The sequence below is a fragment of the Ipomoea triloba genome, chromosome 10 (genome assembly GCF_003576645.1).
Source record: "Ipomoea triloba cultivar NCNSP0323 chromosome 10, ASM357664v1".
NCBI classification, from domain to species: Eukaryota; Viridiplantae; Streptophyta; class Magnoliopsida; order Solanales; family Convolvulaceae; genus Ipomoea; species Ipomoea triloba.
In genome coordinates, this window is record NC_044925.1 from 22,484,798 (window position 1) to 22,497,045 (window position 12,248).

Genomic DNA, 12,248 nt, shown 5'->3' on the forward strand with positions numbered 1-12,248 from the left:
AAAAAAAAAAAAAAAAAAAAAAAAAAAAAAAAAAAAAAAAAAAAAGAAAAAAAAAAGGTTTTCCTTCGCTAATCAATGTCACATTACCACATACATTAGAAAAGAAAAAAAAAATCTCCTTTGCTAATCAATGTCACATTACCACATTAGGGAGAGAATATTATATAGTGAATTTAGTAGGAAAAATAACATTTTGCCTATTTTATCGAGAAAACCTTAAAGTAAAATACATATATGTATTATTGTATTCTATACATACATTCCTCACCATAATCAAGCCCATCCATGCATGAACAAATACTCTTCCAAATAATGGGACAGCATTTTGTCTCTCTCTTTTGAAAATGTATATTCATCCTGCAGACATGATGTTTGGATCTATCCCTGATTATTTTGTTCCAAACCCCTATAATTTACATTTTTTTCCCACACAATAATAAGACTATTTTCTTTTTAAAAAATTATCAGGATAAATAACGGTGGAAAAGAATAACAGAAATGCCAAAGAACACATGATTAATGATGAGATGCAAAACACAAAACCCATTTTTGTGCTGTCCATTGCATGTGTACTCGTGTTCTTGCCCAATGCATTGTGCCCACGTAAACACTAGTACGTGACAATAATTGATGCATCTTAAATTGCATTGTCACGGATTTATGTTTCTTTTTACACGTTTTTTTATTAAATAAAAATTCTGGGACTTTCTGATCAAAGTTCATCACTTTATCGTATGCGACAGGGAAGTAAAAATAAAAAAAATATAAATCACACTGGTGTAATACTGTCTCACAAATTGTGATTCGTGAGACAAATCAAATTTAGGATAATTATTTGTTATTTATGATAGAAATCATAATACTTATTACAAAAAAAAAAGTTTAATATAATACCAATTTAAAATAAATAAGAATTATAATAGATGTTGTAATATTTATATATGAAATTTTGATACTATTCAGGGTAAAATTATTATTACTAATAATAAATATTGTAATACTTATAACTGAAATTATGATGCTTACAAAGTGTAATTCTAATATAAATATTGTAATATTTAATGTTACTTATGAAAGAAATTATTGTAATACTTATTATAAAAATTTTAATATCAATTTGAATTGAAAATAAATCGTTACTTTGATATATATTGTAATACTTATATGTTAAATTGTGATATTATGTAGGATAAAATTGATTATTATTACTATGGTAAATATTGTAATACTTTTAATTGAAATTGTGATTGTTACACATCCAATTGTCTACAACTCGACTCATATCACATACTCACAGTTTCACACAAATTGTCAACAAAAAAAAAAAATGTTTAACTGTCTGATGATGGAAATTTTGGTATATCATAGACTCTAAATTTAATAATTAAAAGATTAATGGATAAAATTGTAATTGGAGGGACCTTGTGGTAATTTACCCTAAATTTATATTATAAAAAAGAAAACATTATGGGTTAATATTTAGCAGAAAGGACACAGTGTCACTGTTAGGACACTTGGCACTTGGCAGATATAAGTTAGAAGGAAGATGGAATATTTAGCACGGAAAAGGAGGAAACAACTTTGACTGGTGCTGCCGGTGGCCGTGATTATTGTCAGAACCGCAAACTCGCCGTCGACGTTGAATTTTCACCGGATCTGCGGCGGAGATCGTGGTGGAGCTGCTGTGCTCGCCTTTAGCTCTTGCCGTCGGAAATTTGTACGACGGTGAGGATCGCCAAAAAAACAGTAATGATGAGGCCAGCGATGTAGATGAGTTGGCAAGACCGCGAAGAAAGAGGAAGAAAGATGAGACTTATTAAAAAAAATAATTAAATAAGTCTCTAAATTTTATCTGAAAAGTTAATTAAATCCCTAAACTTTTTTTAAAGTGTAATTACACATTTTAATGTGGTATATTGAAGCAATAAAGTAAAAAATCAATAAATGACTTGTTATTACATATCATTAGGATTGTAACATCAATTTTATATCTCCGACAATGGATGAATCGTCGCCGATCGCCGCCTACCAGAGAGCGAAACTAGTCGCCTTCTCTGAGATGAGAGGGCGTCTGCCATGGAGAAGGCAAACAGTTCGCTTTTTCCATGGAAGGCGACAAACTGGTCACCGTCTGCAGGGAAGGCAGCCAGTTGATCGCCTTCTTTGGTAGTCGGATTGTTGCCGAAAATGATAAAATTGATGTCGAAACCCTAATGACATGTATTATCATGTCATTTACCAATTTTTTAACTTCATTACTTTAATATAACATGTTAAAGAGTGTAATTGCACATTTTAAAAAATTAGATGCTTAATTGACTTTTCAAGTAAAGTTTAAAGACTTAGGGTGTGTTTGGTTGGGGGGTTTTGGTATAGGGAATGGGTATGAAAGTGATTGCTAGTGTTTGGTTGATAGGTTTTGAGAATGCTACTATGGGTATGGAATACCCCATTAATGGGAAAACCCATACCCTTATTAAATAAGGGTTTCATTTCACTTCTTCATTTCTTTCCCAACTATTAATATTCATTCCCATTCCACCCAACTACCAAACATGCTAAATACTTTCACCAAAACCCATTACCCTTACCAAGTATTTGATACACATTCCGATTCCGATTCCCATGTGCGAACCAAACACACCCTTATTTGATCCTTTTTTCAAAAAACAACAACAATAATAATGCTACATTCCCATCTAAATTTACTTATTATTTTACTTGGATAATTTATAAACAGTCGACAAACATTTAGGGTGTGTTTGGTTGGTGGGTTTAGGCATAAGGAATGGGTATGAAAGTGATTGTTTGTGTTTGGTTGATAGGTTTTGTGAATGCTACTATGGGTTTGGAATACCTCATTAATGACAAAACCCATACCATTATTAAATAAGGGTTTCATCTCCCTTCCTCCTTTTTTCCTCAACTATTAATAATCATTCCCATTCCACCCACTTACCAAACATGTTAAATACTTTCACCAAAACCCATTACCATTACCAAGTATTTGATACCCATTCCGATTCCGATTCCCATGTGCGAACCAAACGCACCCTTAAAAAAAAACAGTATTGTTATGAAGGATAAACAAGTAAGTTTAAAGAAGAAAATTAAAATTATTGGGAATCTCTATTATTATTTTTTTTGGCGGTAACTAGGGAAATAATTCCTCCACAATTCATATTATCTATGATTCGCTCACTCGATCATCCCTTAAATATTTTTATTATATTTTTTTAGTGACGAGAGAAACTTATTATTGTTACTATCCGAGAGTGCACATTGAGTAAACACTGCCAAATTGTTCCTATTATTGTTTGGATGGTAAGACTAGATTCTTGATCTTTCTTCCAGAATCAATCTATGTGACCAACTGAGCATCCCTACATGTCTTTTTACACATATTTTGAATGGTAATAACGTTACCAAATTATGAATAATACTTATTGCAGCGATCAAAATTTTATCTGATTGTGATTTCAATGAACTTTTTGGGATGATTTTATTATTTAATAGTCACAGATCAGACAATATTTTTATAACTGGAAATAAATTTGTAGATTCTTGACCTTTCATTTTTTTAATTTTAGATTGTTGGTTAAAAGTACATAACCTGAGCAGAAAAGTTAGGGATTTGGGCAGTGTGGTAAATTACCAAAAGTGGTGACAAAATCACAAACAATAGACAATAGACATACACCTCTGAAACTTGTTTTTGACACTTTCTTCCGACAACCCTCTGCCTGCGTCTTCTAACCTTTTACCTCTCTTTCGTCCCCTTTATCAAATTTTAAAAAATATTTATTTTTGTTCTAATTAAAATATAAATTGATTCTTAGATTATATATTTATTGTTTATATATACAAAAAATATAATATTAGTTATTGAGTTATAAAGTTTGTATAATTTTCATCTCTAGCTGGATAACATGGAGTTGCAATAGTAATCATAATTAATCAACAATATTACGTATTTAGTCCTTATTTTACTAGATGTAATTATTTTGGACGAAAATCTAACCAATTTTAATATTAAAAAAAAATACAAATTTGTATTTTTAGTTTGATTGTATTCAATAAAAAACCTAAACAACATCCACCAAGCTAGATACACATTAGAGATTATTTTCATAGATAATTCAGTCAATTTCAAATGGAGAAAAAAGTGTTTTGTGAGGTCTAACGTATTTAATGAGATAACTAAAATCGTTAATAATTGAAAGAAATATTTACAACATTCAAAAGTTATTAATTTATCATTAATTACAACTCATGTTAGAAACATGTATATATTTTTCGTTTAAAATAACGGCATCTAAATACGTATCGTTGGTGACTAATTAGAGGTACTATTACAAATTCATATTAATTACAGGCAAAAATAATCTATAATTTATAACGTAACTCAATGGTTAAAATTACCATGATTACTTTATATAATGTATAGTTTTAATGAATATAGTTGGTGTTTTTACTTTTTACTTTCCTAAATGTAATGTTATAGTAAAATGTAATTGACAATAATTAATCCATGATTAAGCATGAATAGATTAAAGTAATAATTTGTAGTTTGTTGGCAAATAAAATTGTCCGTCCAAAATCAAATAAAAATTCATCAGCGCCGACCCTTCCCAGCAGAAGCGCACATGACTCTGTTCCCTTCTTCCCCCTCCCCTCATACTCTACATTCAATTATTTCCTACTTTTTTAGTTACGTTGCACACTTACACTTCTATTTCAAATTTTGAATCTAATAATATAATCCACAATATTGGATTCAACTCAAATTTCATAATTAATCCTTTTTATAAACTTGTATAGCTATAATAATCATTTAACATCTTTATTGCACTCATATTGTTCAAATAAAATACTGGAAAAATTGTACTTTTCGTTCATAAGTTATAATGTAATTGTAGGATTCGTCCATACTTATTCGTCGTGGTCACTTATTATCCTTAAGCTATAGCTGACGGTATAAATTTCGGTCTAAATGTTTTGTGAAAAAAAGGACGAAATTTATTTGTAATGTTAGTTATAACTTAGGTCTAGTGAAAACAAAAAACAAGTAAGAACAAATCTTACGATTATCCTATAACTTAGGAACAAAAGTAAATTTTTACATTATGAAAAGTTTAAACAATCACAATTAGTACATCAGTACCTTTTATATTTGATTTTGAAATTAAGTTATAGAGATTAAAAAAATATTACCAAAATGTTTTATAATTTAACGTGAAAGTATATGATTCGCATTTGATTAATATGTAAATCCATTTTTTTTAACGTGGATGGAGATCAACCAATTCACGGTAATAAAAGAATAAAAAGGATTTTATTGTCATATCAGTGAAATTGTTTATCATTGCTACTTTATCCATGTTTTACAATTTTAAAAGGTATTATCATAGTAAACGGTATTATACGCTCCTGGTTTTAATTTGTTGTCACTACAACTTTGTCCATGTTTTACCGTTATATGTGGCACTATCATAGTAATCGGTATTATCCGCTCCATGTTTTAATTTTTTGTTATTACAACTTTATCCATGTTTTGCCGTTAAATGTGATACTATCCTAGTAATTGGTATTATCCGCTCCCAGTTTTACAGTACCAGGTATAATCTCAAAAGTATATACAGATGTACATGGTGTAAAAGGCACTTATAGACACCTCATAATTTATTTAATCCATATAAAATATTAAAAGATTTTGAAATTTGTTAGATCAGTTGCCATTCTGCTGTATTGGCACCATCCTACTCCCTCCACCATATATAGTAAACTCAAGCTCCATCTTCTTCCCTCAATCCCGGCCTCCTCTTTCTCTCTTTCTCCCTTTCTTTCTGTTCTTTGTGGAGTTTATCACAAGTTTTAGCTGATAAACAAAGCAGGCAATTAAGCAGCATTAGCCATTTTGTTCATATATAATTATATATATACACATACATATAGTGCTATATATAGCCTTACAGAACAGATCTGCTTTTGAGTATGGAGAGAATTGTGTTTTTGTTGTTGGGGTTTCTTCTTCTTCTTCCTTGTGTGGTAATGGGCGGCCATGACTATGCTCAAGCTCTGAGTAAGAGTTTCTTGTTCTATGAAGCTCAGAGATCTGGTTATCTCCCCCATACTCAGAGAGTTCAATGGAGGGGAAATTCTGGGCTCCTTGATGGCAAAGCTAGTGGGGTGAGTTCCTTGCTCAATTGATTGATCTCCCTTAGAATATATATAATTCTTAATTCCGTTGGGTTTAATTTCTGAGAAATAATTGTGACATTTGTGTGTTGGCAGGTGGATCTGATTGGAGGGTACTATGATGCTGGGGACAACGTGAAATTTGGGCTCCCAATGGCGTTCACCGTTACCATGATGTCCTGGAGCATCATAGAATATGGACGGCAAATGGGTGCCAGTGGGGAGCTTAGCCACGCCATGGATGCTGTCAAGTGGGGCACTGATTATCTCATCAAAGCTCACCCTCAACCTGATGTCCTTTATGGAGAGGTAAACACTAAACCCTAAATCCTAAACACTAAACACTGGACAGAAAAGATCTTGTAGTGATTTTTCCAAGTGGAAAGGGCAAATAGTACTAAAAAAAATGCTGAACAGAGGATAAATATATATACTCTGTTTTAGGTCAATCTGACAAGCGCCAATTAATGTTTGATTTGGACTAATGTTCTGTTTCGACATTTTTGTCTGTCATTTTCAATGGAATAGTTGGAGTTCTTAAGGTAATATACAATGGAGTGTTAATTAATTTTACTGTGTTGTTGAACAGGTGGGGGATGGGAACACTGACCATTATTGTTGGCAAAGGCCGGAAGATATGACCACTTCGAGAACCGCCTACAAGATCGACCCCAGCCACCCTGGATCCGACCTCGCCGGCGAGACCGCCGCCGCCATGGCCGCCGCGTCCATCGTCTTCCGCCGCTACAACCCTTCCTATTCCAACGAGTTACTCAAACATGCCTATCAGGTCCGTCCAACTTTTTCAACCTCGATTCATGCGCTTTACATTCCACGTACATTTTAAAGCTTCATAATAGTCATGTCAAAATTAAAACCGTTACCCATAAAGTGCTCCGTAAAGTGAGAAATGTTTGAATCGCTTAAAAGTTGAAAGGGATAAATTTTTATACATTTAAAATAGCACTTGCTCTAGTCAGTCAGTTATAGACAACTTAGACTGATATAGTGATATCTCATTGTAGTCATTTATCGGGTCACAGGACAATGACAAATTGCTTCACCCAAAAACGTACATTCAAGGAAGTAGTTGAAAAAGATTAGAGTGCAATTCTAAGAATAAAACTCAATCGAGATTTAACATAGATATTTAATTGCCAAGCACATTGTGCTCAGATGGCATGTAGTGACTCTCCTATATAGGAGGTCATGAGATTGAGTCTAAGTGGAGAGATAAATTGACTCTTTGTGTTTCAACAGATTAAGAAAGTATAGATGAACATATACTACAATGTAATAGAGTCAATTGTATTCAAAATGTAAATATTTAATTTTGTACTAATATAGTTTGTATTTTTAAGGGGTAGTAATTAAAATATAAAAGATGGTGCATGTTAGCGGCACAGTTGAGAGAGCGTAGGATAGAGTGGAGTTAGGCAGTTAGTATTGTCGGTGTAGGTTTGTTGTGGCGTTCTTCTACGCCATTAATAAGACCCTCATAACTACAACTTCCCAGATTTATTTCTTTGTGTACAACAAAAGAAAAGACAAATTACTTTTTCCACATAATAATAATTATAAATACGGACTAATATATTACAATCCCAAGAAATGTACATCCAAACGAAGCACTGTCACACTGCACACAACATACAAAAAAAATTCTTTTAAAAAAGTAATTTTGTGTCAGTAAGAAGCTACATGTCACTTGTCTATACTGTCACAGTTTTTTGAGTTCAATTTTGCTTCTACCACTAATCCAGTATCTTATTTTATGAGTTTAATTTGATTAAAATTAATTTTAAAAATAAAAAAAGGAAATAATTTGACTATTAAATAATAAAAAAATAGGTAAAATATGATAGAAAGAATATGATATACATTTAAAAATTTCTCTAAAATTTGGTATTTTGGTTAATTTTTATATTAAATATTAAATTAACTGATATGATTTATAACAAATATCAACACGTACAAAAAGTTCTTTTTATTCATTAGTTATCATAAATTGACTTACACCAACGCACATTATAAAAAAAAATACATTTATTAATTAAACACTAATTATATATTATCATATGCCAAGACTTTGTGGTACAGTAACGTGGCACCAGATTGCACACCCATATGGAAGGAGGTGGGTTCAAGTCTCAATAAATATAATATTGACTCTTTGTATGTTCCAGTAGATAAGTGCTACTACAATAACAGAGTCAGTAGTACTTAAAAATATATATATTATCATAGTGATAATTTTTGGTATTTTCTTTTTTTTTGTATCGGTAGCATATATATATATATATATATATATATTTATTTATTTATTTATGGTATGAGATCCACCGAATCGTAATCGTCCCTCTACATGAAATTTGCACATGATGCTTTAATCACAGACATATGCTGTCACTCCTGTCAGAGGAGTTGCACCGTACAACTGGACAAAGCACACATCTTTGTTTTTGCACCCTCACTTTGTCTTTCTCTTAAATTTACCCCCTGAACTTATACTTTATTATGAAACTAACCTTGGTTTCTTAAATGTGTCCATGTTTGCAGTTATTTGAGTTTGCAGACAAATACAGGGGCAAATATGACAGCAGCATCACCGTCGCACAAAAGTACTACCGATCCGTTAGCGGTTACATGGTAATTTTTACTCTTACCCCACACACTATATACCAACTACAATTTCACTTTTAATCACTTGAGTATAATAAAATTTTCGATTTTTACACATTTGAGAACCAGTCTTGTGTGAAATCGTTTAACGTGAGACGTGTAGCACGTTTTAGTTAAAATGTAATAATTTATATGCATTCATTAAAAATATTACATTTTAACTGAAAAATATTACACGTTCTACGATGACGCAATCTCACCAGACTTATTTCATGAACTGAATGTTTTTTTTTTTTTGTTACTAATTTGATGAATTGAAATTGTGTAGGATGAATTGCTATGGGCAGCTGCGTGGTTGTACGAAGCATCAAATAATGAGTACTACTTGAACTACTTGGGTGAGAATGGAGCTGCACTTGGAGGAACTGGGTGGGCCATGACTGAGTTTGGGTGGGATGTTAAATATGCTGGAGTCCAAACTCTTGTTGCTAAGGTAATACAATCATCAATTCTTATTCCATGGACCAGTTCCTAGCATTATGTACTCTGGGCCAAAATGATATTATGTACATTCAGAGACACATAATCTGTTACCTCCAAGTAGCGTATTTGGTACAGATTCTGTTAGCCAATAGTACATAATATATTATGTGTACATAATCTGAATGTTGTTTTAGATTAGGATCCACGATACAAGGTGGACTTGGTAGTGTGTGGTTTAATGTGAGAGTTGGGGTTTTGTGTTGGGTAATGGCAGATCCTAATGCGTGGGAATGCTGGGCGGCATGCGGCAGTGTTGGAGAAGTATCAGCAGAAGGCAGAGTACTTCATGTGCTCCTGCCTTGGAAAGGGTAGCCGGAATGTTCAGAGGACTCCCGGAGGCCTCATTTTCCGGCAGAGATGGAACAATATGCAGTTTGTTACCAGCGCCTCCTTCCTCCTCACTGCATACTCCGACTATCTCTCCTCTGCTGGCAAGTCTCTCAAGTGTTCTTCTGGCTATGTTCCCCCTTCTGCACTTCTCTCCTTTGCTCAATCACAGGTATGATGCTTCAATTTTTTTATTTTTTATTTTGCCCACAACCATTACCCGAGGGTGTCTATCCACAAATAAACACAAACAAGTAAACCAGCTTAGATTACTCATAATCAGGTCAAACCAAGAAGGTTGCCCTGTGACCCTAGCTGACAATGGGTTACCCATAGCTAATAGGTTTAAAATAAAAAGGCCAATAGGTCGGAGTCAAACTTGTAATATTGTGGCTACCAAGTCGGGCAAATTATGGTCCAGACAGTGTTGTGTGGACCATAACAAAAAGTACATTGGTAATATATTAAAAGTACATTATTCGTGTACTGAATGTACATTATACAAAATAATGTACTTTTCATGAATACAATGTACATTTTTAATATATTAAAAGTACATTAATTGTGTACTAAATGTACATTATTTGATAGTATGGTCTACACAGCTGTGTGGACCAATAATAGTCTGACCAACTTGACTGGAATGACCCCAAATAGTTCAAGTTTTGTTTTAGGATATCTGTGAACTATGTTTCAATTTTGATGTGTTCTGAATTGTCTGTGATGTTTAAGGTGGACTATATTCTCGGGGACAACCCGAGGGCGACAAGTTACATGGTGGGATATGGGAACAACTACCCCAAGCAAATTCACCATAGAGCCTCCTCCATTGTCTCCATCAAGGTTGATCCTACCTTTGTTACCTGCCGAGGAGGCTATGCCACGTGGTATGGCAGGAAGGCGAGCGATCCCAATCTGCTTGTTGGTGCTCTCGTCGGAGGGCCTGATGCCTACGACAACTTTGCCGATCAAAGAGACAACTATGAGCAGACAGAGCCTGCTACTTACAACAATGCTCCATTCATTGGTGTCTTGGCTAGACTACATGCTGGTCATAGTGGATATAACCAGCTCCTTGCAGGTTTGTTTTCGCCAAAACCATTGTTGTTAAAGATTCAATAAAAAAAAAAAAACCGGTTTTAGCTGTAACAAGACTTGCTTTCTCGTGTAGCTCCCGTTCCCCATCCTCAACCTAAGCCAGCTCCAGAAGCGAAACCAAGTCCAATTTCACCGCCAATAGTAACTCCTGCACCAGGTATTGTTTCTAGTGGTTCTTGAGCTTATAAAAGAGGCGGTTTAGGGGTGTAGTTATGGAGAAAACTTGTGTGTTTTGCAGTTTCCTCGTCGGCTGAGATTGGGGTTGCACAGAGGGTGACAAAGTCATGGGTTTCTAAAGGCAAAACATACCACAGATACTCAGCAATTGTGACCAACAAGTCTGCCAAGAGCCTCAAGGATTTGAAGCTCTCAATATCCAAACTCTATGGTCCTCTCTGGGGTCTTTCCAAGTATGGCAACTCCTATGCCTTACCAAAATGGCAGAAATCTCTGGCTGCTGGGAAGAGCCTCGAATTCGTGTACATCCATGCTGCTTCTCCTGCTCAAGTCTCGGTATCAGCCTACAATCTGGTCTAAAAGGCAATGAAGGAAAAGAAACAAAACGCTCAGCACGCTTCTATCTCTGATTTTAGTGTAAGAAACTGTGCAGGTGTACATTGGTGCAGCCCAGGTTGTGTGTGTGTGTGTGTGTTTTTTTTTTTTACATGCTGTAATTCTCTGGTTTTCTGGGTGGTTCGCGATCTTAGCGAGGGGGTTTAGGTGAAGCTAGTGTTAATAAAGAATGAAGCTTTGAGAAGAAAGGAGTGAAGGGACAGAGTTAAAATGAGGGCTCATCCTCTTTCTTCTCCACTTCATCAGTGATGACAGTATAGAACTGAGAGAGAGACAGAAAAGAGTGCTGAGAAGTGGAAAGAATTTGACTTCCCAACAGCACCCCAAGTCTTTGGTTTCCTTGTACCTGAGAGAATACTTCTACCTTTGCTTCATGTTTTATATATGTACTTGTGATGTTGTAAACTTTACAACATTTCCAACTTTCAATATAAATATGAATATATTTTGAACAAGATTTTCAGCACCAGTGAATCTCTGTCCTGTATGTTGAGCATATAATATACTCCGAAATATATAAACTTAAATATATGATCCAACTATTAGCTTACTTTTAATTGAGATAGAACATATGTTTTAATTTAGTATCAGAGTTAATCTGTTATGAACTATCAGCTCAGAATTTTAGTTAAGATAGAGCATATGTTTCAATTTTATAGTAACTTTTTCCATTTTCTTTACATTATATTACTTATCAATAATTCAGATGAATTATAAGTTTAAACAATAGAAAAATCCATCCCTTAATATATACAAAATATTTTCAAGTCATAGCCAATAAATGTTACGGAAAACAAAATGAGAATTATAAATATAAAATGAACTCATTATGCCACAGCAAAAGCAAAAGCCAAAAAAAAAAAAAAAAAAAAAAAAAAAAAAAAAAA

At 33.6% G+C, this 12,248-nt stretch overlaps 1 protein-coding gene and 1 long non-coding RNA gene across 2 annotated transcripts; one reads left to right on the plus strand and one right to left on the minus strand.

Moving 5' to 3' along the window:
- Positions 1–5,552: 5,552 nt before the first annotated feature.
- On the minus strand, positions 5,553–6,087 carry LOC116032533. The gene is made up of 2 exons (XR_004100762.1): positions 5,974–6,087; positions 5,553–5,878 (listed from the first exon to the last, which is right to left on the minus strand). It is a non-coding gene; the product is annotated as an uncharacterized LOC116032533 (long non-coding RNA).
- LOC116032532 (endoglucanase 6) lies at positions 5,834–11,824 on the plus strand. The gene is made up of 9 exons (XM_031275135.1): positions 5,834–6,189; positions 6,295–6,507; positions 6,788–6,988; positions 8,758–8,847; positions 9,149–9,313; positions 9,578–9,862; positions 10,423–10,771; positions 10,862–10,945; positions 11,027–11,824. The coding sequence occupies exons 1-9, from the start codon at positions 5,995–5,997 to the stop codon at positions 11,323–11,325; spliced, it is 1,881 nt and encodes a 626-aa protein (XP_031130995.1). The 5' UTR covers positions 5,834–5,994; the 3' UTR covers positions 11,326–11,824.
- Positions 11,825–12,248: the final 424 nt, after the last annotated feature.

Coding starts and splice junctions, on each gene's coding strand:
- LOC116032532 (XM_031275135.1), top strand. CDS start 5,995: ATGGAGAGAATTGTGTTTTTGTTGTTGGGGTTTCTTCTTCTTCTTCCT. Junction 6,508..6,787: donor CTGATGTCCTTTATGGAGAG/GTAAACACTAAA, acceptor GTTGTTGAACAG/GTGGGGGATGGGAACACTGA. Junction 10,772..10,861: donor ATATAACCAGCTCCTTGCAG/GTTTGTTTTCGC, acceptor TTTCTCGTGTAG/CTCCCGTTCCCCATCCTCAA.